General features: G+C 50.4%; 1 protein-coding gene across 2 annotated transcripts; it reads left to right on the forward strand.

Annotated features, from left to right (window-relative positions):
- The first annotated feature begins 4664 nt into the window (after window positions 1-4664).
- On the forward strand, window positions 4665-25479 carry Sdhb (succinate dehydrogenase complex iron sulfur subunit B). 2 transcript variants are annotated; one of them, NM_001100539.1, is made up of 8 exons: window positions 4824-4915; window positions 10666-10799; window positions 17283-17368; window positions 19112-19248; window positions 19865-19981; window positions 22394-22495; window positions 23779-23901; window positions 25300-25479. In NM_001100539.1, exons 1-8 carry the CDS (start codon window positions 4844-4846, stop codon window positions 25375-25377), a joined length of 849 nt encoding a protein of 282 aa, NP_001094009.1. In that variant the 5' UTR covers window positions 4824-4843; the 3' UTR covers window positions 25378-25479. The 2 variants fall into 2 exon arrangements, with proteins under 2 accessions (XP_063143542.1, NP_001094009.1); XM_063287472.1 differs by having other exon boundaries at window positions 4665-4915; window positions 23779-25479.
- The last annotated feature ends 223 nt before the right edge of the window (window positions 25480-25702 follow it).

A 25702-nucleotide genomic window follows, 5' to 3' on the forward strand; every position in this document is an offset into this window, starting at 1 on the left:
ACAGCATGAACTTGACGGGGGATGTCAGGAGGATGTCATTCAATGACCTAGGAGTTGGGAAAGGGCTTCTCCGAGAACCAGGCAAAGTAGGGAAGGGAAGGGGACAGGAGGTGGAGAGGCTGACATCTGCTCTGCCAACTGTGTCAGCTCTGATTCTGGAATTGCCAGCTTTTACCCCGGTGTCTCTCTAGCGTCTCGTGATACGGAACAAGTGTACCCTAGAAGTAAATACCCCAGCCAGAGAGTGGAGATGTTCCTGGAGAAGTCTGCCTCTTGTCAAACTTGGAAGCCACAGCCATGCTTGGATGATTGAGCTATACAGAAGGGGCAACGCCTGCAGTAGCCAGAGGGGAGGCTCCCGGGCAGGGGGGGGAGGGGGGACTCCGGCCCAGCCTATGCAACGGTACTTGCTTTATGGAGGATACACTGAGCCCGTGGACGTTTGGATGCTGGTTGGCTGATCACACTGACTTGCCTTGCTTTTTCTCTATCCCTGTCTCTCTATTCTGTTTCCTGAAGAATCACCCGATGCCCTGATATACCATGAAAGTCTTTCATGCTGACTCCAGGGAAGCCAACAAGGGCTGATGGGGCTAAAACGGAAAGGGACAGGCTTGGGGATGTGGCTCACTGGCAGATCACCAGCGAGGCACACATGCCTCTGTTCAGTTCCTAGCACTAGTAGAGAATGGTTACTCAAAACATTCCTATTTTATGATCTTTTTGTGAATATTTTTTAGATTTACTTTACTCTCCTGTGTGAATGTTGTGCATATATATATATATATATATATATATATATATATATATATATATATATATGTCCTGCATGTGTGCCTGCTTCCCTGGGAGATCAGGAGGAGGCATCAGGCCCCCTAGACTTGGAATTATAGATTGTTGTGAGCCACCAGGTAAGTGCTGGGAACTGCTGAGTGGTCTCTCCAGCCCCTTCGATATGAGCTTTAAAAACACTCTTTGTCCTGGTCCTCGAGTAGTCACCACGGTGCCCGCCTGAGTCTCTACACGGCTCCAAACCCCCCCCCCCAATCTCTCCTCTCGCTGCGACAAGAAACCAGCTCACCTTCCTTACTCCCCATCCCTCCATCCGGCTGACCCACCTGACTGTGTACCTACTGTGTGCTGCATCCTAAGCCAGGCACTTTGTTCGCCTGCTGAGTGTTTCTTAGCCACCTGCTGTGCTGCAGGCCCCTGAGCAGGCTCTGGATATGACCCTGAACAAGAGACAAATCTTCACCTTGGCCCAGAAGTTCCCTGCAATCAACACAGCTGTGAAGAATTCAGAAAACCACCCCCACCCCCAACAAAACCAAACAGATAGAAAGAATGAATTCAAAACAGATTTGCAGACAACAATAAATTCAGTGAGGATGCCCCGCTCTATTGAAATGTCCCCAGTTGGGCCTAAAGACAGGAAAGCAGGATATCCTCAAACCAAGTCTAAGTTGTACTGATGACCCGAGCAGAGGATATTTTGTTGAGAGTGGTTGTTTTCTAGAAAGGGAGAAAGTTGGATCTGAATTTTTGCAAAGGGCTGTAGAGGAGGAAAAAGCGGGTAGGTGGCCCACACCTACAACCCCAGCACGTGGGAGGATTAAGAATTCTGGGCCAGCCTGGGCTACATGAAGAGCCCTTGTCAATAGATAAATAGGTATAGGAAGCTAGGACATTGCAGGTCCAAGTTATGGAACTGCACAGAGAAGAGGGGTGGACAGAGAAGAGGGTGGACAGAGAAGAAGATGGACAGATTTAAGTGGAGGCTAGAGTGGCCATGGACTTTGATGGATGGTAGTGGTGGTGGTAGGAGTAGAAATATGAACATCTCAGGCTGCTGGTGGGACAAGCCTGCTCTACTTCCAAGGGGAATTAGAACCTTAGAGAGAGGTGGGGAGAGAGAGAGAGAGAATATATCTGTATCTGGGATCACACACACACACACACACACACACACACACACACACACACTTTTTTTTGGCTTTTCAAGACTGAGTTTCTCTGTATAACCCTAGCTGCCCTGGAACTCACTCTTTAGACCAGGCTAGCCTCAAATCTGAGATCCACCTGCCTCTGCCTCCCAAGTTCTGGGATTGAAAGTGTGCTGCCACCACCGCCTCTTGGCCCCCCGTTTTCTCTTTGGAGGACTGGGAGAGGGGTTCTCACTATACCGCAGAGGTTGCGCTGTAACTAACAACTCTGTTGGGTATTTCCAAGGCAATCTGAGCTGTCGGGCCCAGCTTGGTATTGGTCTTTGCTCCCAGACTCTGTGCCTAGGCCTGGGGGAGTAGAAAGTTCCTCGAGCAGGATTCCCACCCTGGTTGCCCAGATTTCCCAGTTCTCAAAGACTGTCTGCAAGTGGGGACAGTTATTCCGACCCATCAGGGTTGTTGGGAGGACCAGGGGAGACTGTTGATGCCAACACATTTGTGGACGATGAGGTGAGGCTCTCCATAAACGCAGGGCGCCCAGTGGCATGTCTGATGAAAGCAATAGATCACTGTCTACACAGATGGCAACAAACCAACCCCAACCCTGCGGTCTCACGGCACGGACACCTTGGCAATCTAAGTCCAGAAGAGGCCATGCAGACCTTTAAATCCTATGGCCTCTGTGCCTTTCTGGCACCCCAAAGCTTAGGGCGGAGGTAGAGCAGCCCAGGAATTTATTATCCTTCCATAACGTTGAGCTTCCCAAATCCCCATGAAGCCCAGGAATGATGTGACGGCAGGGTGTGTGGGCCTACTGGCACCAGGAGCCCCTCTGTAAATCAAAGTCTCACTTTTGCTGGCTGCTGACTGCTTTTTCCAAGGTGACCTGGAAAAAAAAGGGTGGCCATTCGCGTAGGGGTGGTGTCTGCCTTTGACATGGTGGCTAAAAAAATGGCTAAAGAGACCAGTTCTCTAGAAATACTGCCTGGAGGAGTTACAAAGAAATGACAGTCTTCCTACAACCTTGGCCCACTTGGGTGGCCCCAATGGTCCCTTGGGTAGCCTAGAAGAAACTATCCCAGCCCTGAGCCAGGCCCCCTAAGAAGCCAAGGTAACCTTGCCATCTGTTGCACAAGACAACCATGCTAATCATAATCAGCTGGCACAACTCCTACTGATTCAGGCAAGGACACCATAAGTCAGAAGTGATGAAAGAGTTGTCAAAGGTCACATGGCCTTGAGGGGAGCAATCTAGGTAACCCCAAGGGTTCAGGACTCCCCACACCCTTTTTAATGAGGCCACCTGGCAGGGAAATCAGAATCAGGGTGAGTTCTCAGAAACTTGGCCTCATCTAACCATTCCTCCTGTCATGGTAATTTCTCCAGTGGCTTCTAAATGATGGGAGTGAGGAAACCCAAGACTATAAACAGTGCCCTCCCTCTGCCAAAGGTGAGCGGAAAGTAATAAACTCATTCCTCTGGTAATTGGGACCAGCAAAGTCACTGGGTACCTCAAGAGATCAAGTGACTTGGGATAGCAAGATCACACCTGCCCAAAGTGGTCAAATCCCCAGTCAGAAGGGCTCTGAGAGAACCCATTAAAAGTGCCAGAAAAAAGCAGCTCAGGTGGACTGGAGAGATGGCTCATTGGTTAAGAGAACTGACTGTTCTTCCAGAGGTCCTGAGTTCAGTTCCCAGCAACAACATGGTGTCTCATAACCATCTATAACAGGCCCTGTTCTGATGTGTCTGAAGGCAGCTACAGTATATTCATATAATGAACAAGACTTTTTTTCTTCTTCTTTTTTTTTCTTTTTTTTTTTTTTTTTTTTTTTTTGGTTCTTTTTTTCGGAGCTGGGGACCAAACCCAGGGCCTTGTGCTTCCTAGGCAAGCGCTCTACCACTGAGCTAAATCCCCAACCCCTTTTTTCTTCTTTAAGCAGCTCAGGTGACTAAGAAAACTGACAAAGCAAAATCTGAGGACACAGCTGGGTTGGTAGAGTGCTTGTTGTCCAGCACGTACTACCAGGCGTGGTGACACACAGCTATAATCCCAGCTCTCGGCAGTTCTTTACCTACGGGAAGATCTGAAGTTCAAGACAGTGGACAGCCTCTGTCTCCTTGGTGTCCAGCCTAAGCTGCATTACTCCTCTGTCCTATTGTCATCTTCCTCAAGGTTAGAAAGGAATTATGTGAGCCATTAACTCACTTACCACAGCACCCCAGAGCCTGGCGCCAGCCACACAGCAGGTGCCCTTTTTGATTGCTTTGGTTTTGTTTTTGTGTGTTTTAAGACAGAGCCTCAAGTATCCCAGATAGCCTCCACCTCACTAAGTAGCCAAGGATGAGCTTGATTCTCCTACTGCCTCCACATGCCAATTTCTGGGATTCCAGGCATGCAACTTACGTACATATTTATGAATAAATGAATGAGCGACACCTTTGACATTCATTTTTGTGACCGCCTCAATCGCTCGCCAACTGTCTCGCTCAGAGAGGGACTGACGGGTCCTCTAGCACAAAACTGATCAGACAAGAGTCACAGGTGATTGACAGACACGACTGCAAGTAGAGAGGGATTAAAATCACAGCCTTCAGCAAACTAGGAAAGACCCGCCCCTCCTGGCCTTTGCCCCACCCCTCCAGGCTACCTTCCCTCTTTCCCGCTGCTCCGACTCCAGAGGTCACCTTAGGAACATAGGAAGCCCAGTGGGCATGCGCCCTACTGGCCGCTACGGCACACTCGCACTTCCTGTCCGTTTACTCGGGATACCGGAAGCTGCCTTCCACTCGTTGGCTCTTAGGCTGCTAGCGGACCTCAAGGGGAGAGGCCGGCTTCCCACCGCGGTGTTCGACGGGATGCCGGAGGGTAAGGGGTGGGGCTGACGTCAGGAGCCAAAATGGCGGCGGTGGTCGGGGTCTCCTTGAAGCGCGGCTTTTCGGCTACGGCTCTCGGCAGAGTCGGCCTGCAGGTGAGCCCCGGAGCCGTAGTTCAGTGGGGAACCGTGCCGGTCACCGAGGCTGCCTGGGTGGAGAGTCCGCGGAGAAGCGGAAAGAGCCCGGGTCCAGGCCTCAGGAGAGGACTTACCAGCTCCCTGCCCCTGAGCATCCTTTCAGATAGCCAACCCGCGCTTCTCCCAAGCTGGAGAGTCGCGGCCGGGAGGAGGTTGGAAAAGATAACGGAAAGGCAGAGGTCAGGGAGGACAAGCGAATTGGTCAAGGTCATATGATGGGCGACCTGTTGTTGGAACCCAGAATCAAATCCTGATATTTGCACTCGACCAACCTTGTGTAAAAGGGAGGCCTGCGGGTTGTCTGGGACGGGTCCCGGGAGACCAGGTCGCAACTCCAGATTAGGCTGTTCTGCATCGGTAATGTCGGAGACCGCTGAACTCTGGAGGACAATGCACTTGACCCGCAGGGAAAGGAAGACATAGAAGAAAACGACCCAACCCCTGAAAGATGCGGACTGTAGAAGTTTGCAAGCAAGACCCGGTTCCCTGAAGTGTGTTTATTCAAGGGTGTGTAGCGGCACTGATCTCATACGGATGGCATGGGATGACAGACAGAGCCTGGAGCTGCTTTTGTTAATACTACTGTAGTGGCTCTGTCATAGGTCTCCCCACACGCCCTATCCTCGGGAGCTGTACACAGTGGAAGCACTTAGAAAGGCGAGAGAAACTGCCTCTCCTTAAAGATTTACAAATACCATTCAGTCCTCTTCTGGGCTCCTGGACAGTCCTTCACAGGTGGACAACAGGAACTCCGAGAGAGACTTTCTTAGTGACTTAAAACCTGAGCGCCCCCCCCCCCTTTCTTGTAAACTGTAGATCGTGGGCAGGTTCTTTTGTGGGTTGTTTTTTGTTTTGTTTTGTTTTGTTTAGATGTTTCCATTTGTACGTAGGAGTTATGTATAGGCACCATGCGTGTGCCTGTGGAGAAGAGGGAGCCGTATTTCCTGGAACTGGAGTTACAGGTGGTTATCAGCCGCCATGCGAGTGCAGAGAACTGAACTCTGCTCCTTCCAAACTGCTAGGACAAATCTCCAGCCTGTGACAGTGTTATTGTTTTGCTTAGGTTTTGGCTTTTTGGACAGTGTCTTTATGCAACCCTGGCTGTCCTGGAACTCAGAGATCCTCCTCCTTCAGCACATGGGAGTAAATGCTGAGATGAAAGGTGTGGACCTGTGCATCTCTGCATACACACCTATCATAGCAGCACTCGGGAGGCTGAGGCAGCGAGATCAGGAGTGTAAGGACATCCTCAGCCCCATATGGAGTGCAAGGCCAACCTGGGCTACTTGGGACCCTGTCTCAACAACAAAAACAGACAGTGCCTACCAGAGCCTCAGGCTGATGTCCCAAGTATTCAGTTAATGATCCTGTTTTGGTTGTTGAGAATTTCATGCATGACTACTGTATTTAAATTTTTTCCAATCCCCTCTCTCCTCCCATGCTCCCTCCCTTTCAAACTCATGACTTCTTTAATTAGCATGGCTAAATATATACGTACACAATCTCTTTAAGTGCATTTAGTGTTCCTTATGCATAAAGTGTTTAGGGCTGAGAACATGGGATCCTAATGACACCAGTTCATGCAAGCATGAATGGGAGAAATTTCACCAGGCCCCACCCCTAATTTAAAAGCTACAGCAATCAGTGACCGCACAAAGGGGGTGTATCAGTTTTCTTGAGGGAGGAGCCTCCTGATAGGTTATCCAGTTAATAATTCCGGGTGACCTTGTTTACTGTCCTCTTTCTACATTGCAGAGGCAGCAGTGAGGTTATGAGAGCCTCACTGTAAGGAGTGAGTTCTCAGGCTCAGGCGGGGCATTCTAGAACGAAGTGAAGAAGAGACTGGTTTCAAAGGTCAGCATTAGGATTTCAGGAGAGGCCCTTACCCACCTTTCTAGGGTAGTGAGAGTAAGAGAGGCCTCCTCCCTGTGGGAAGGTATATTTGTGCTCAAAAAGCCCCGTCCTGAGCTTGCTGTGGACTTTCCGTTCTGGTTCCAAGTCTCCTGTGATTGCTGTGAACTCATGGGAACAGATCATTTCCTGAGCTGTGCCAGTAGTTTGGCCTGCTCCTTGTGAAGTGGGTATCCATACCACCCTCCCCTTCGCAAAGGGGGAAGTGAGATTAGACTGGAGGAAGTGGGATCAGACTGGTTAAGAGATTCTCTAAAGAACTCGCAGCTTGAAGGTAACAGGGCTGGATCCCACTAACACACTTCAGATACAAGCCTGCCCCTTCCTTGAGTCTGTAGGGTTGGCTTTGCCTTCTTACCTTTGCCCACCTTCCTTCCTGGTGGCCGTGTCATATGTCTAGCTTCAGGCCTGCCCCTGCGGAAGATAGAGGAAGTTCATCTTCTCCAGGATTATCTAGAGACGTTCTTCCTTCGTGGCACAGTCACTGGAGTCATAGATCGAGGGCCAGATGTGTTCACAGTCTCCACTCCCATGGGGAACCTGGCATATAAGTTGCTGGACAGGGAGGGAGAGAGAGGAAGGAAGTCTCACACTACAGCCCATCTCCCTGTCTGAGCGGCCTTTTTTTAAAAGCAAAGGGTTTATTAGGAAAAGCTCTGAGAGCCGAGGAGATGGCTTGGTGGCTGAAAAGGCGTGTTGGTCAGATCTAATGACCAGAGCCCTGTCCCTAGAACCCACATGAAGGCAGAAGGAGGGAACCTACTTCAGAGTGTTCCTCTGCCCTCCACATGAGCACATCCTCGCCACCGACACCATGCACACAATCCAAATGCATTTTTGTTTAAAAAAAAGTTTTAATATAGATTTAAGCACAGACATTAGGGGAGAGGGAAAGACCATGAATGTACACAGGTTTCTCAAGAGGAGGTTGCTCATTCTCCTTCCTAATACCAGGGTTCAGGGCAGGCTAACAGGACTCCTTGGGCCAGCATACCACGTGTCCTGATGTCCATCCTGTCTTTCCTCATTTGTTCACCAAGGCCCTCTGCTAATTGTCCCCTCACCGATTCATAGCTGTTCTCTGCCCTCATGGTTATGCAAGGTACACAAGCATGCTGTGATTCCTGCCATCTTTCTGAAAATCACAAATCTAGGCTTGGAGAGATGGCTCAGCTCTCAAGAACACTTGCTGAGTTCAGTTCCCAGCTCCCATGTCCCGTCACTCACAGCCAGCTGTAATTGCAACTTTGGCAGATCCAGTGCCATCTTCTGGCTACCTCAGGCACCTGCACACATGGCATATACTCAGACACACACACACACACACACACACACACACACACACACACACACACGGCATACACGAGAATAAAAATAGGCTGGTGTGGTGGTATACACCTTTAATTCCAGCACTCATAAGGCCATGTAATCAGACCTCTGTAAGTTTGATGCCAGTCTGCTCTACTAGCAAGTTCCAGGATAGCCAGGGCTGGATATAAGACCTTGTCTCAAAACAACAGGACTAGCTGATTCCTAGCCATGGAAGGTGGATGCAGAATTGGCTGTTTAAGGTAATTCTTGGCTACATAATAAATTTGAGGCCAGCCTGGGCTATGTGAGCCTCATCTCAAAGTAAATAAATATCCTTGATTGATTTCAATCTGACCCTAGTCCCTTTTGAAAAGTGTGCCTGATCAAATGTCTCTATAGAAACAAATGTTTAAATAGGAGAAAGACGATGAAGCTCCTTTGCAGGTAACCTGTCATTTCAGCAGGCCTAGGAGTCAACTGAGCTCTTCCTGCCCTCAGAGGGTACTGCTGAATTGGTCTTCCATACTATGGGGCCATAATTGGGTATGTAGTATTGTCTTGGTACTCAGGAGCAGAAATCAGAGATTTGCCGCATGTTCAAGGCCAGCCTGAACTGCATAGTAAGATGTTTTCATCCAGGAAGAATCTCAATACTATTACAGATATATGTGATCTAAAATTATCTCAAGAGTCCAGAAGAGGGCGTAGGATGCATGTTTGTATCGTCCCGGTACCCGCATAAACCAGGCATTGTGGGGCGTCCCTGCTGACGTAGCACGGGGGAGCAGAGGCAGGAAGGTCCAGGTTCAGGGTCATCATCTCAGGGTTATTGTTCCTGGCTGTCTGACTCACATGACAGAGATTTTGTGTTGCTGAGATGCAGCAGAACAGAGCAGAACTTGTTTGTTCCCTAATTGGTGCTCAGATAGTCTTCATCATGAGTTTTCACTGGGTTTGGGAGGAGTGCTTTCTTTTTAAACAAATTTCTTTTTTCTTTCTTTTTTTTTTTTTTCTTTTTTTTTTTTCCCGGAGCTGAGGACCAAACCCAGGGCCTTGCACTTGCTAGGCAAGCACTCTACCACTGAGCTAAATCCTCAACCCCTGCTTTCTTTTTAAAAGCATAGTCTCTGCCTTTTCTGGCCTCAACTGCATGATCCTGCCTTCACCTCCCAAGTGTTGGAACAGCCCTGTGGCATCATCCGCAGATCTGTGCCTGTTTTAAAAATGTTACCATATTGGGTTTTTGGTTTGGTTCGGTTTTTTTGGAGACAGATTTCTCTGTGTAGCCCTGGCTGTCCTGGAACTCACTCTGTAGACCAGGCTGGCCTCAAAGTCAGAGATCCACCTGCCCTCCAAGTGCTGGGATTAAAGGGATACACCACCACCCCAGCTGTCATGTTGGGGTTAAAAAATATTTTTTAAAGATATATTTATTTATTTTATGTATATGAGTACACTGTAGCTGTCTTCAGACACACCAGAAGAGGGGGACATCAGGTCCCATTACAGATGGTTGTGAGCCACCGTGTGGCTGCTGGGAACTGAACTCAGAACCTCTTAACCACTGAGCCATCTCTCCAGCCCAAAAAAAAAATTGTTTTTATATTATTATTCTGTTGTATGATGAGGGAACGGCACGTGCCACTGTGTAGATAGTCAGTTTTTTCCATCTTTACATGACTTCTGGGAATGAACTCAAGTTTTTAGGCTGCCATCGCAAGTACTTGGACCCTCTTGCTGGCCACAGTGTCTTGTTTTAAAAACAGAAGTAGCTTTCTGACTGGTTTGTTCGGATCTCATGTAATAAGTCTCCCTTCTAAGTGTCATTATCTCACATACGTGCACAGCACAGTCTTGTCACCACCCAGGTTAGAAGTTGTACAGGCCGGTCGTGTGGCACTCACCTGTAGTCTCAGCATTTAGAAGGCCAAGGCAGGAAGATTGAAGTTGGAATCCAGCCTGGACTGCATGGGACCCTGTCTCAACTGAAGTGTCACTGTGTTCTGTGGTTCTCAGGACAAAAACGAACTCACCTCAGTGTGATCATGCCCCCACGTCACCGCACACATCCTCACACCTGCTGTTCCCCCTGCCTCCTAACACTGCTCTTCTGGCTCCAGTTAAACCCTAGTCAGTGCAGCCCGTGACCTCCGCCCTCTCTTGGGAGGCTGGCTTCACCTCCTCAGGATCCCTCCGTGTACATCGTCATGTAGCTTCCACTTCACTGTAGGTCACCACAGATAAGTTCAATGGAAGGGAAGGTTCTGTCTGTGTCAGAAGTAAAGCTAAGTTCTGTGTCCCTGGCCCTGGGCCCATAGCTGGCTTCTCATGGGGATTAAGGTCTGTTGGATGTTGGTGAGTGTGCCTTCCAAGGAAGTGGGGTACCCAGCCCGTCTGTGCCAGGAATATAGTTATCACACCAGTAAGTGGAGAAGTGTCTTGCAGTCTTTAATGTTTTTCTCTTTCCTCTTTTTGGCTTTTTCAAGTTTCAGGCCTGCCGAGAGGCACAGACAGCTGCTGCTGCAGCTCCCAGAATCAAAACCTTCGCCATTTACCGATGGGACCCGGACAAGGCTGGAGATAAACCTCGAATGCAGACATACAAGGTGGATCTGAATAAGTGAGTGTCTGGGAGGGTGGAAGGGCTCACTGGACTCAGTTACGTCTGGTTTCTGCTGTTACTTGTGGTGCTATGGACAGAGCTTGTAGAGTCATGCCCTTTGGGTCTTGGGAGACACAAAAATCTGATTCCCTTAATGTTACAGAGAATCAGATGTCCGTCTTTAGGGTCAGATAAGTTGCTCTCTCGCGTGTGCCCTCTCGCTCCCTCCCTACCTCTCTCCCTCCCTCCCTCTCTTTGTAGTTCAGGTTCATCTTGAACTCATTACTTAGCTGAGGAAGGAAGGCCTTGAATTTCTAATCTTCCTCCCTATACCTCCCCACTTCTGGGGTTACGGGCATGGGTCGTGTGGGCTACCATACCTGGGGTACGAGGTGCCGGGGTTGAGCCTGTAGCTTCATGCACTCTGTGTAAGTACTAGCCAACTGTTTTATTAAGGAAAAAGTAAAAATATTGCCAGATACTTAGAAGACAAAAAAATTTTGCAACTCAAAACTCAGTAAGACAGGTGATGGTGGCACAAACCTTTAAACCCAGAGTTTTGGGAGGCTGGCAGGCAGGCAGATCTCTGTGAGTTTGAGCCAGCCTGGTCTGCATGAGCTCCAGAACAGCCATGGTCACACAATGAAACCTCTTAAAAAACAAAACAAGAACACAAACCCACCTCAGTAATATGAGGCTAAAATTATAAAATTTTAAAAATATATAATACCATTAAAGAATTAGCTTTAATATAAATGTAAATAGTGAATTAATCTGACAGTTATATTTCTTTACCTTATGCTAGTCCCAATAACCACACAGAGAAACAAAGATTTCAAGCTACACTCAATAGCTGAGCAGTTAAATGATCAACCTTAACCCCTAAGCTAATCTGGCTACCTCCCAGCCCTGTCCCCCCAGCCCTGTCCCCCCAGCCCTGCCCTCCCAGCCCTGTCCTCCCAGCCCTGTCCTCCCAGCCCTGTCCTCCCAGACCTGTCCCCCCAGCCCTGTCCCCCCAGCCCTGTCCCCCCAGCCCTGTCCTCCCAGCCCTGTCCCCCCAGCCCTGTCCTCCAGCCCTGTCCTCCCAGCCCTGTCCTCCCAGCCCTGTCCCCCCAGCCCTGTCCCCCCAGCCCTGTCCTCCCAGCCCTGTCCCCCCAGCCCTGTCCCTCAAGCCCTGTCCCCCCAGCCCTGTCCCCCCAGCCCTGTCCTCCCAGCCCTGTCCCCCCAGCCCTGTCCCCCCAGCCCTGTCCCACGGTACTTGCATATTATTATTGACCTGGCTCTTCGGGCTCCAGGGGTATTTGTGTTTTCAGGATCTCTCCGAACCTCTTCCTTCTGGCTCCAAATCCTCCATTCTCCCCCTCTCCCTCTACCAGACCCTTCCTCTGACTGGCAGGAGTCTCGCCCTAATTCTCTATTTTGACTGCCATTGGGTGATCAGGTGGAGAATAAATGGTAAAACTGTTTACGCAGACCTGAGACAGGAGATTCTTGTAGTTTAAGCACTACAGGGCCATGTCAGGATTGAACAAGGTAGGAGGGCTTAGGAATCCTCATTTAAATAATACAAGGGTGAACTTTGTACAGTACTGCAGTAGCTTTCCCCAGCTCCCTTTCAGCAATGGTTGAGTAGGCTTTCCTCAGACAAACCCAGGGAGCATAGGAATGACTGGAGGCGGGGCTGGAGAGATGGCTCAGCGGTTAAGAGCACTGACTGCTCTTCCAGAGGTCCTGAGTTCAAGTCCCAGCAACCACATGGTGGCTCACAACCATCTGTAATGAGATCTGATGCTCTCTTCTGTTGTGTCTGAAGACAGCTACAGTGTGCTCATGTACATAAAATAAATAAATCCTAAAAAAAAAAAAAGGAATGACTAAAGGCACTAGAGAGAGACTGGCCTTGAGCACAGGGACTGAACGAGCCCTAACCTCACAGACTAAAACTCTGGGAAGCAGAGAATATGGGAACCCTGGAAAGACTCAAGGAGGAATACAAGCTCCATTTGAACCTCTTCCTAGTGCTTGAATCTGCCATGTTGATTACCATCTAAAAACCGTGAAGTGTGGACAGTCCTCAGGAAAGCTTGGTGGGATCCAGGACTGCTGGTTACACAGAGACACTGGGAAGGAGGCAGACTGGCTAGGCATGGCGACCCAAGGATCCCATCACTTGGGCCTTAGAAATATAAGGACAAGAATTCCAAGTTCATCCTCAGCTAGGCCGGCCAGGACTGTATGAGACCTCACCTCAAACAAATGAACGGAGCTGGCTCAGCTGGTAAAGTACTTGTGGGCCTTAGAAAACCTAAGTTTGGTCCCCAGAACACATGCAAACTGTGGGGCATGGTTAGCATATATGTCCTATCCCAGCACTGTGGAAGCAGAGACAGCCAGGTCCTGGCTGCCAGGCAGCCTGGCCTCTGATACCCTTAGTTCCCGTGGGAGGCCGTGTCTGAGGATCAATACCTGAGGGTGACCTTGGTTCCACGCATACACGCATGCACCTGAACGTGCACACACACATTCTTTTCAAGGGGATGCAGAGATGGTTCTGCAGTTAAGAGCACTTAGTCTGGCAGGGGATTGTAACTGAGCTCCCTCTACCCATGCCAGGGAGCTCACAGTAGTCTGCAACTTCCCCTCCAGGGGATCTGATACCCTCCTCTGACCTCTGTGAGCACTTCATACACACACGCACACACATGCATACACACACACACACACACACACGCACACACACATAAACAGAAAAGAAAAGTCATGACGCAGATTTGTAAGTAAAACAGTTGTGGGGGGATATTCCACACCAACCAGTGGCAAAATGCAACTTGGTTTCAAGTGCATATGGTATGCTTACCAAGAAGTTGGTCACAATAAAAGCCAGTACATTTCAGAGGTCACACTCTCAAGGTCTACTCTGACCACAGTAGAAAATTTGGTGGCACACTCGGGACAGAGGCAGGTGGACCTCAGAGAGTTTGAGGTCTGCCTGGTCTACAAATCAAGTTCCAGGACAGTCAGGCACACAGAGAAACCTTGTCCTGGACAGAACAAACAACAACAACAGAAAAGAATGAATGAATTTAAAGAGTCACAGAGAAGTAAATAACAGGTCAGTGCAGGAAACCACAGCCTTGCAGAGTTAAGTAAGAGCCAGCCGTGCTCTGAGCTCCTGCCAAGGAGGTTCACAGATCGGTGCTTAGGGTTTAAGGGCTTTTTTTTTTTTTTTTTTTCCGGAGCTGGGGACCGAACCCAGGGCCTTGCGCTTGCTAGGCAAGCACTCTACCACTGAGCTAAATCCCCAACCCCGGGCTTTTTTTTTCTAATGTCTTCTCATGAGCTTGAGACAGGAGGCTCTCCAGTTTGAGATTACCCTGGAACATGAAAAGGCTTAAAACCAGTCATCTAGGGGTTGGGGATTTAGCTCAGTGGTAGAGTGCTTGCCTAGGACGCTCAAGGCCCTGGGTTCGGTCCCCAGCTCCGAAAAAAAGAACCAAAAAAAAAAAAAAAACCAGTCATCTAAGACTTTACCTTAGAAGGTAGGAAAGGAGGTTGGAGGTACAGCCCAGGTGTACTTAACATGCAGGAGGCCCCCAGTGCCACAGAAACAGTATGAAGGCGGGGCCAGGCACGGCTTTGTGCTTCTGCCATCCCAGCTACTGATTCCAAGGTAGAGCATACAAGTGCGAGGCCAGCATAGCAGTGCATGAGGCCGTTTAAATGACATTAATGAGTCTGAGGATATAGCACAATAGCACAATAGTAACAGTTGGCCAGCCTTGTGTAAGGCCCTGTGTTCAAGCCCCAGTATTAAAAAAAAAAAAAAAAGAGGAAAAGAATAGCAAAGCAAATCCAAACAAAACATAAAAATAAAATTAACAGAAAAGGCCAGAAATAAGAATACTTAGCACAGAGGGCTGGAGAGATGGCTCAGTAGTTAAGAGCACTGACTGCTCTTCCAGAGGTCCTGAGTTCAATTCCCAGCAACCACATGGTGGCTCACAACCATCTGTAATGAGATCTGATGCCCTCTTCTGGTGTGTCTGAAGACAGCTACAGTGTACTTATATTCAATAAATAAATAAAATCTTAAAAAAAAAATACTTAGCACAGTAGGGGATGGCTTCAGCCCTAGGATTTAAGAAATCAGCCTGCGGGGTTGGGGTAGAGCGCTTGCCTAGGAAGCACAAGGCCCTGGGTTCGGTCCCCAGCTCCGAAAAAAAGAACCAAAAAAAAAAAAAAAGAAATCATCCTGCATAACAGCAAGTTCAAAGCCAGCCTAAACTGTCATCAGACCCTGTCTCGGAAGAAAAGAAATTGAGTGGGAGCTGGGCTGAGGCTCCGTGTTGGGGGCTTACTTAGCACACATGAACCCTTGGCTCTTAGTTCTAGCACTCCAATAAAACAGCCAGATAAAAAATCCCACTACCAAGCAGAGGGTGTCACTCCAGACCTTGTAAGATTATTGGTAATGACTGTGCCGAGACATTCAGCTTCAGCAATTGTGATGAAGTGAACTAAATCCTTAAAAACTACAACTAGGGGCTGCTGGAGAGCGGTTAAGAGCACTGGCTGCTCTTCCAGAGGTCCTGAGTTCAATTCCCAGCAACCGCATGGTGGCTCACAACCATCTGTAATGAGATCTGATGTCCCCCTCTTCTGATCTGTCTGAGGACAGCAACTGTGTGCTCACATAAATAAAAGAAATAGATCTTTTAAAAAACAAAACAAAACAAAACTACAACTCACTGTGGCTCATGTAAGATGCTTGCCAGCCCCAGGACACTTGTCACATCTGGACTGCGGCCCTCTGAACTATTACTATGTAGGTGCATGCATGCCAGCTTGTGTGTAAGTGCTGCAGAGCCAGGGACTGCAGCTTCTCTAGAGCTGGTTACAGGCGGTTACAAGCTGCCCAGCGTCAGGGCTGGGAACTGAACTCAGGTCCTCTGCAAGTACAGCGTGGGCTCTTGTGCTCTTCACTGCTGAGCCATCCTCAAGTCCAGTTTATTCTCTTTTATCATCCTTACCGTATTTCCTGTTACAATCATGTAACGCTCATATCAGGAGCAACCAAGTTCAAGGCCAGCCTGGACTACATAGTAAGACACCATCTCAACAAAACAAACAAGAACAGACAGACAGACAGGCTGAGGAAGTGGCTGAGTGGGTAAAGTGTGAGCTTCGCAAGCATGAGGGCCTAAGTTTGGAGCCAGCATTCATGAAAGAAGCCAGGCAGTGCTCCTTGCTCCTGTAATTGGCTCTAGAGTAGAGGAGCAGACACAGGAGGATCCAGATCGGGGGCTGCCTATCAACCTAGCTGAAAAACAGCAGCTCCGGGTTCAGTGAAAGACCCTGTCTCAAGGGACTAAGACTGAGCGATACAGGAAGACTCTAGACATCCCCCTCCGGCTTCCACGCACCCGCCTGTATGTGTGTAGCATGTAGTTTTTGCTACCCCACTGTAAGGTCACTTTAAGTTCCTGGCAGACCACACTTCCAGCCCCACCCAGGTTCCCTCCGATCCGAGGATAAAACACATGCACATTAACTTATTTTCTTTTTTTTTTTTTTTTTTTTTTTGGTTCTTTTTTTTTTGGAGCTGGGGACCGAACCCAGGGCCTTGTGCTTCCTAGGCAAGCGCTCTACCACTGAGCTAAATCCCCAACCCCTTAACTTATTTTCTTTAACTGCTTATTTTATATAACTGCTTTGGCTCAGTTGCTGGACGCTTCTAATCTCCCACGGCTAGGGTGCCCTTCCCAATACTCTTAGCTCAGCACACTAAATCTGACCTCAGCTTTAGTTGCTACCTCAGCTCTAGTGGGCCCCAGTTGGGCCCAATCCACCATAAGTGGCTGGTTACTCAGAAGCATGGTGAAAATCCCTTTCCCTCTCTGTGGCTCCTCGCCTACTCCTGTGAGGACCCGGAAGTCCCGCCTCTTTCCTTACGCCCAGCAATTGGCCCTTGGCATCTTTATTGATAGTTCAAAGAACCAATTGGGAACCACTCCCTACATATGTGCACCTGCATATACATAGGCATGCACTACACACACACATACACACACACACACACACACACGGCGGGGGGGGTTGCACACCTTTTAATCTCAGCACTCAAGAGGCAGAGGCAGGAGAATCTCTTGAATTCGAGACCAGCCTGGTGTACAGAGTGAGTTTCAGGACAACCAGGGCTTTTACATAGAAAAAGCATATCCGGGGGGTTGGGGATTTAGCTCAGTGGTAGAGCACTTGCCTAGCGAGCGCAAGGCCCTGGGTTCGGTCCCCAGGTCCAAAAAAAAGAAAAGAAAAGGAAAAAAAAAAGCATATCCGGAAAAAGAAGAAGAAGAAAAGAGCACAGCACAAAAGGAATAAACACATACAAGTGTGCAGTAGTTAAACTCTGCCGCTGATGGGTTCAGTGTGCCCTGTGTCCGGTGTCTGCAGTAGTGAAGTCAGATGCTGGCCATAGCAGAACTGAGCTCTTTTCTTCATCAGGTGTGGACCGATGGTGCTGGATGCTCTAATCAAGATTAAGAATGAAATCGATTCTACTTTGACCTTCCGAAGATCATGCAGAGAAGGTGAGTGGTTTCATTATCACTAGACCTCGGCCTGCTTCTGACTACCATGAGGTGTGGCCCCCCACAGACGGCAGCACCCTGGAGAGCTACAGCCCTGCAAGGTGACCTTGCTTCTGAGACCAGTACAGCGTTAGGGAGTGCCCTGATGGGGCAGTAAGGGAATGAAGGAAGGGTGGACACCCAGATATGGAGGAAGCTTAGACCAGGTAGGCAAGCAGCTACATAAGCCAGAACCTCAGGGTGTTTGTTACCCACAGCATAGGATGAGGTTAGCCAGTGTAGGTAGGAGGGCTCTGGAGGGGTGCAGTCTCAGACAGTAGTCCTCTGAGAAAAGAAGCGATGGCTGCTGCACTGGTCAGTCACTCATAAACACTCACGCTTAGACCAAAGGGAGCTGGGCCGTCATTCTGCGCCTCGCCTGGAGGAAGACCTTGTCATTTCCACAGGCTTCACATGACCAGGCACCTGTCACAACACACACCCACTCAGGACCCTTCTAATCCCCACACCCTGCTTGCTGTATGTCACCTTCTTTTTCATGGGATTCAGCTTCCAAAGTGTGAACTGTGGTGCAGGTTCTGATTTCCCTGGGGAGCTCTGTCTCGAGCTTCCTGTGTCCCAGCAGCACCAGTGAGGACAGACTAGCTGGCATTTGCCGCGTGAGCTCTTTGTTAGTGGGAGGTGGGAGTTTCTGGCTGAGGCCTATCCAGTGTCCTTGTCACGGGGTGATGTACTTGTGCTGTGCTGCTGAGATGTGAGAAGACAGCTTCCTCCTCTAATGCTGTGCACTTAGCCTGTGTGTCTGAGAGTGCAGAGCGAGTGTGGAGCGCTGGGGTGGCTGGCAACTGAGTTCTGGACTATGCAGCGAGACCGGAAAAAAAAAAAAAAGAAAAGCCAGGCAGTGTGGTGCACGCTTTTACGCTTTTGCAGAGGAAGGTGGATCTCTGAGCTTGAAGCCAGCCTGGTCTACAGAGGGAGTTCCAGGACAGCCAGGGCTACACAGAAATCCTGTCTCAAAAACAGAGAGAGAGACACACACACAGAGTCAGAGACACACAGAGAGAGAGAGAGAGAGAGAGAGAGAGAGAGAGAGAGAGAGAGAGAGAGAGAGAGGGAGAGAGAGAGAGGGGGAGAGAGAGAGAGAGAGAGAGAGAGAGAGAAGAAAAATAATTGCTAGTGATAATACAACAAAGATAATATACTTTAATATAGGATTTCGAGTAAAAATCAAATTAATTTAGTAATAATGATTTTTTTTAAAAAAGCTTAAAAGGCCCTGAAGCCCAGCTGGCTCTGTGGCCAAGGAGCCTGTCTGTCAGACAAGCTGTTGTGTGTCTCTTTTTTTTTTTTTTTTTTTTTTCAGAGCTGGGCACCGAACCCAGGGCCTTGTGCTTGCTAGGCAAACGCTGTTGTGTATCTTAATGTTAGGTAGGTAGGTGACTGTGTAGACCTGTTATGTGGGGAGTGAACCTGCTGAGTCACAGGACTCCACAAGGACATGTATTGAGCTGGAAATCAGAAGTTAGGAACAGAGGCCGTCTCCATGTCTGCTCAGCGGCCGCCCCTAACCTTGGAAACCTGGGATTAAACAAAGATGGAAGGAGCCAGCTAGGCCTTCGGGGGACTGAGGATGTAGCTTAGAGGGTAACTGTGTGCCTGGTTCAAGGTGAGGTCTAGGCAGGAGGGAAGGGAGAAACGCACATTAGTGCAATTACTGACGTGATCACCTGGTGTCTCCCTCAGGGATCTGTGGCTCTTGTGCCATGAACATCAACGGAGGCAACACGCTGGCATGCACGCGCAGGATCGACACAGACCTTGGCAAAGTCTCGAAAATATACCCTCTTCCGCATATGTATGTGATCAAGGATCTAGTCCCTGTGAGTGTGCGGCTCTCCCTCTGTGGCAGGGAGTGGGGTCCTGCTGTGGTGTTTGGAGCAGCTAGGTCCAGTGTTCACAGCTTCTTTGGTGCGAGTGATAGAACAACCAGATACTCCCTGTGTTTATGGGATCCACAGTATCCCCAGAGGCATTAGGAATCCCCCTTCCCAGAGCCACACCAGTGTGGCTGGCATGTGTGACCGTGACAGGTGATGTGCCTGAACATCCTGAAGCTCAGATGGTTTGTGTGTTTGGGAATAAGGGCTTAGAATTTCAGAGTTGGAACTGCCCGAGAAAGGAAGGATTTGACCATAGCCGCAAAGTATTTGTGTGGAATCTCAGTGGGAAACAGAGAGGCTTGACTTTGCTCTCAGTCCCTCCCTCTGCTACCTCGGGCACCTTCCCTGACTTGAGGCAGCAGGAGAAAAGACTCCAGGTACTGTGACTTCAGCTGGTGGGGAAGACATTTCCCAGCTCTGTGGTCACTGCCTCTGCAGAGTTTGGTTTCTGTGCGTCATGGTGGGAAAGTGTGTGGTGTATGTGAGCTGTCGGAAGAAGCCAGCCGCTGAAGGCCCTGCAGGATCTGATCCCTCTCCTTTCCCTCCTTTTCCTCAGGACTTGAGTAACTTCTATGCACAATACAAATCCATTGAGCCCTATCTGAAGAAGAAGGATGAGTCCCAGGAGGGCAAGCAACAGTATCTGCAATCCATCGAGGACCGGGAGAAGCTGGTCATTACTTAAATCTATTGTCATGGTTGGCAGGGAGCTTCCTGGATGTTGGGGAGCGGTAGGGTGATGCAGAACACTTAGTGTGCTCTGAAGGAAATTGGTGGCTCTCTGACCTGAGGGGAGTAAGTTGCTAGGCTGTGGCAGAACACTTAGCTAGTGTGCTCAAGGCCCTGAATCCATCCCTAGTGCTGGAGAGCCAAGGAAAGAGCAGCTAACCCAAGGGTGGGCCCCTGCCTCAGCATCGGGGTCAGCGCATACCTGTGAAGGCCCAGAGTGGACCAAAGAGCGGGCACAGCTGAGGGCGGGTGTCAGGGCAGGGGATTACATGTGGCAGAAGAGAGCAGTATCTAAGAGGCTTGCTCTGTAGAGGCTGATGGCCAAAACCAAGCTGTTCTCTCTCGGGGGAGGGGAGGTTAATAACATGCACACATGGGGCTGGGGATTTAGCTCAGTGGTAGAGCGCTTACCTAGGAAGCGCAAGGCCCTGGGTTCGGTCCCCAGCTCCGAAAAAAAGAACAAAAAAAAAAAAAAAAAATAACATGCACACATGCTGCCCATTCAGTCTCTGTGGCGGTGTGGTAGTGGAGGGGGTGTCTGTGGCAGTGTGGTGGTGGGGAGGGCAGACTGGAAGTAGAGCCTTGCTGTCTGTCTCTAAGCGAGCCGGGTCTGACTGGACTGGTTGGTCCTGGCCTTCTGGAGTTACTGCCCTTGAGTCAGGGCACAGTGTTTCTGTTGAGGAAAGGGCTGTGTCACAGGCTGACCCAAGTGCCTCCCCATCCCACATGCCACATCTGGTTTCTGCGCTGCTGGGGACCCATCCCAGGGCCGTGTGTTTGTCCAATAAGACTGCCGACTGAGCCTGGCCCCAGTCCTGGGCTATGACACCTTGAGTGGAGGATTTTGAGTCCAGCTTTCCCCTGCCTTCCTGCCTGAGAAGTGCCCACTGATGGGCAAGCATGCTGACTCGGCTAGTGGACCGAGCCCACTTTAGTCACCTCCTTCCTTTCTGAACCCCTGGACTCTGGCCATGGACATTTTACCAGTGTCAGTGCATGAATGCCTAGCGGATTCTCTTGTCATTCAAGTCAGAGAACACGTGCTGGTCCATCCTCACAGGAACGGCCAGTTAGTGACGCTAGAAGGCCAATGAGCGCCTTCGTGAGGACATCACTGCCTTTCACCACTTCTACCTCCCATTCTTGCACTTCCAATCCAGGCTGGGCACAACGAGGGAGCATCGCTTTGAGGTGGCTTTATTAGGTGATTCATGCCTATAATGCTAGCACTTGGGAGTCTGAGCCAGGAGGAGTCTCATGAGTTCCAGGCCAGCCCAGGCTACAGAGTCTCAAAATAAATACACACACACCCCACCCCACCCCAACATGAAGCCAGAGCTGTACCCTGGTGGTGGAGGTCTTGCCTAGCTTGCACAGGCCCAGGGCTCTGTCCCCAGCACCACGTGAAGCATGGCCACAAGTGACAGACATTTGTGTAGCTTCTTTTTGGTTTCTTAATAGGCTACATGGAACAAATAATTGAATGTACTGTGAACTACTTTTAATTTTTTGCATTCCTGTGTGTGTGTGTGTGTGTGTGTGTGTGTGTGTGTGTGTGTGTGTGTGTGTGTGTGTGTATGTACACTCTCAGACTTGCAAAGGATGAGTTTGCTGTTGACCCACATGTGCTATGCAGCTCTCCTGCTACTGTGGCATAATGACAGTGTGGCTGGCTTCTCACCACACATCCAGTCTAGGCAGCCAGTTGTCTTCCTCCATCAGGTCTTCAGCTGCAGTGTTGGGCATCCTGTCTCCGTCGCTGACCCATGCGAGCAGACCAACACCACCACCACCACCCCTGTGTGAGCAGACCCCTCTGGGTTGCTGCTTGTTGCCAGAATCAGAGAATCCAACTTAGGAGGCACAGAGAGGGCTTGAGGCCATGTGGCAAGCGTATGACCAGGATGCCAGCGGCACGTGGGGCTCAGGCATCCTAGTTGACCCCTCCTTCCCCCCTGGAGTTCAAGGGTCAGTGTGTGAGACATGGAGGGCAGCTTAGGGTGCTCCCATGAAAAACTTGAGGACTGTCCAGCTTGACAGACACTGGACAGACTGCCAAAGAGCTTCAGTGCCCCTCACTGCAGACTGCACTCTGGTTGGGAACAACTCCTCGTTCATGGCTCTTGTAGGTCAGTGGGGGTGGTTAATGATTCCCCAGTCTACATGCATTGTTGTTGGACTTAAGGCCCTGGTCTCTGATCCACAAGAGGTTTGCATTTCATTACAATATCTTTTTTTTATGAATCTATTACACTGCCACAAACCACCCTTTGCATTTCACCAAAAAAGCACACAGGTAGGCTGGCCCTCTGCTGTGTGCTGCGCCCAGTGTCTGACTTCCTTTCTCTCCACACAGGACGGATTGTATGAGTGCATCCTGTGTGCCTGCTGCAGCACCAGCTGTCCCAGTTACTGGTGGAACGGAGACAAGTACCTGGGGCCTGCAGTTCTCATGCAGGTGGGTGTCCCTGTCTCAGACAGCCCCAAGCCCTAGAGGACAATGGCCTGCAGGAGGTAGCTGCCTGCAGAAGGATGCTGTCTAGTGCCCTGCAGTACAGAGGGGAAGCCAGCTCACTGGGCTCATGTAGCTCTCAACAGAGCTGAAGCTTCACCTTGCTGTGCCTGTGTAGTGGAGAGGGCCACCCCAAAGGGAGGGACCCAGTGTGAGCCGGATCCCTGAAATGTGGGCTGTGTGGTTGGGGGAGGTGTCTTGAGGGGCAGCTGCTCATCGGAAGGCAGGAAGCTGGACTGGGGGCTGCTTAGAAAGAAAGAGTTTTGTCCTTACCTGTCACATGTGTATAGCTCAGTGCAAAGAAAGTGTCCATTTCCAGGAAGCTGGGATTCAGATTTGTGGTCATTGCTTTTCAGAGTGTTAGGCAACTCAAGATAACTTCATGTTTCCCATTTTCCAGTAAAAAGGAAGTTACTGGCTGTGTGAGCACACAGTAGTGTTGACCTTGCCATGGGCAGGCGGGTGGGCTCACGGGATCTGAGTTGTTGGAAACCACACAGGTCTCAGAAACCCAGCTGGGAGCGGTCCGGGGCCTGCGGTAAACCATTGTGAGTTTGCTGCTCTCAGGGCATGTGTTGATTGACAGAAAGTAGTCAAATTGTCTATGACGGTACCATAGCTCATTATGCATGTAATCCCGTGCACTTGGGAAGATTATGAGTTCAGGGCCAGGCCTGGCTACAGACCTAGCCTTAGAATAACAAAGAAGCCAGGCCTGGGGGTTGGGGATTTAGCTCACTGGTAGAGCACTTGCCTAGCAAGCTCAAGGCCCTGGGTTCGGTCCCCAACTCCGGAAAAAAAAAAAAAGAAGCCAGGCCTGGTGGTGCTGTGTCCCTGTAAGTTCAGCCCTGGACTCGGGGGGAGGCAGATCTCTGAGTTCCAGGTCAGCTAGGGCTACAGTGAGACCCTGTCTAAAGCATGCATTTATTCAGTGGCAGCTTCTAGCACAGGCAGGTGCTGTGACAAGAGAAAAAGCATTTGGCACAGCCCACCCTCCCTAATTAGAACCTGGGACAACATGAAGAGGTGGTGCCCAGGACCATATCATTGAGCACCGAGGTGCGAAGCCCGGGGTGGATCAAAGGCTTGTGGCGAGTGGACACACAGGGTTAGGAGAGAGTGAGGAGCCTTCCTGCAAGGCAAGAACTGTGGGGCGATGGCAGGCTTCTGCCCTGCGGAGCCTGTTCAGGCCGGCCCCTCACGCCGGCTACCACGCCCTGCTTTCCCAGGCTTATCGCTGGATGATCGACTCCAGAGATGAATTCACAGAGGAGCGCCTGGCCAAGCTGCAGGACCCCTTCTCTCTCTACCGCTGCCACACCATCATGAACTGTACACAGACCTGCCCCAAGGTATGGCAGCCGTGGCCGAGCCGCTTGAGGTGGATGCCTGTTGTCTCGGGTGGGGCTTGGAATGGCTCTCAGTCGCAGACTCCACCAGGTCCCAAGAAGGCCAGGCCTTCCTTGTAGGTCCACAGGGATGGAAGGGGAAGAATGTCTCCAGGGCCCACAGGTAGGAAGCTGCGGTCAGCCTGAGTACAGGAGCCAGGTGCCAACGCTGTGGGAGGCAGGGTCCCTCAGCCTGTGCCACAGCTCTGCTACCCATCTGCTTCAGCCTCCATGTCCCCGCCTCTCCTCATCTCTTTTGTTATGTTGTCCTGTTTGAGGCAGAATGTCTCCACATAGCCATGGCTGTCCTGGAACTCACTCTCTCTGTTGACCAGGCCCTGCCTCGGCCTCCTGAGTGCTGGGACTAAAGGCATGCACCACCCCCACCCAGCTCCCATTCCTGAGAGGGACCTCTTGTCATCTGTGGGTGCCTTCTGATCGGGTGCCAACTGTGGACATGTCAGCCTTGGCCACTGGGCAAGAAGAACTGAGGAGGGACCCTGACTGCCCTTCAGGCGCGAACCGGGCAGCAGGATAGGAAGCTATAGAGTAGCCACTTGGCAGGGTGGAGACATCTGGGAGACTTTGCTAGAAGGGCCCAACTCCGGCAAGTCTTCAAGTCCTATGTGAGGACAGGCTGAGGCACAGGAGAATGCGGCGCTGCCCTGTGAAGCCAGCTGTGCAGCCCACAGTGCACCGTCTGCCCTGCCTTTCCTGTGCCACACCCTCTGGACCTTACCTTGTGTACGGACCTTGGAGATCAATCAATCGCTCTGTGTTGATTTGTGAAGAGCCTGGCCTGTCTTGGGTCATTTTCTCTTTAATACTTTAGTTTCTGAGTTACTCTCCTAAATTGGGAGGCCCTCCCCCAACCTCAGATAAGTCAGGGCTGCCACGTACCTGCCATTTCCCTCCCTACTTTGGCAAGGCTGGCCCTGACTAGGATATGTATCTCGGTCCTGCAAACAAGTCACAGCTGCTGTGGGGCCCTGCTGTAGCCAGGGCTGCTGGTATTGGCCAGTCAGACGCAAGAGATGAAGCGGTCCCAAGCTTGTTTCTTACAGCTCTTTTGAGAGTACGTAGTCTCTGCCGTCGCTGACTCACTCACAGCAGTAATGGTGTCTGGCAAATCTTAACCCTGGCCTGTGGTCCTAAGGAAACTCCACCCTGGGTGTCTTGAACAGTCAGATGCTGCCCCCCGCCTTGTAGTCAGCGTAGGACCATCCTGGAGCAGGGCTGCCTTTCCACCCTCACTGACTTTTGAGGAGCTGGATCTGCACACCACTCTCCTGGGGAGGGGCTTGGCTGCCTCTCTGTTCCCTCCCATCATACCTGGTACTGAAGCTCTTCCCTTCCCTCCAGGGTCTGAATCCAGGAAAAGCAATTGCAGAAATCAAGAAGATGATGGCGACCTACAAGGAGAAGCGGGCATTGGCTTAACCCTGTCCATGCTGAGTGTGGCTGTCAGCTCTGGCGTGAGTCCCTTCAAGCCCCCGGAGTGTCTCTGAGTACAGCCTATGTAATAAACATTTAGGAGATAAATAGGTGTCACTCTCTGTTATTACTAAAGACAGTCTCAACCAAGTCCTTGCTGCCAAGGACTGAAGGCACCAGGGAATCCTTGTCCTTGATGAGGTGGACATGGCTCCAGACCTGAGCCCTGATGAGGATTTCGGACAACCAGCGCTGGAGTGTGTCCCCAGCACCATGCTCACCTGCCACGTAGTCCCACATAGTCCCAGCCCCCACAGGATTAGCTAGCAGC

This window comes from Rattus norvegicus, chromosome 5, assembly GCF_036323735.1.
Source record: "Rattus norvegicus strain BN/NHsdMcwi chromosome 5, GRCr8, whole genome shotgun sequence".
Classification (NCBI taxonomy): domain Eukaryota; kingdom Metazoa; phylum Chordata; class Mammalia; order Rodentia; family Muridae; genus Rattus; species Rattus norvegicus.

What these genes read in the sequence shown, in the direction of transcription:
- Sdhb (XM_063287472.1), top strand. Translation starts at nt 4,844, where the DNA reads ATGGCGGCGGTGGTCGGGGTCTCCTTGAAGCGCGGCTTTTCGGCTACG. An exon ending in TCGAGGACCGGGAGAAGCTG is followed by an intron (nt 19,982 to 22,393) that starts GTCATTACTTAA and finishes CTCTCCACACAG; the next exon opens with GACGGATTGTATGAGTGCAT. An exon ending in GGCCTGCAGTTCTCATGCAG is followed by an intron (nt 22,496 to 23,778) that starts GTGGGTGTCCCT and finishes CTGCTTTCCCAG; the next exon opens with GCTTATCGCTGGATGATCGA.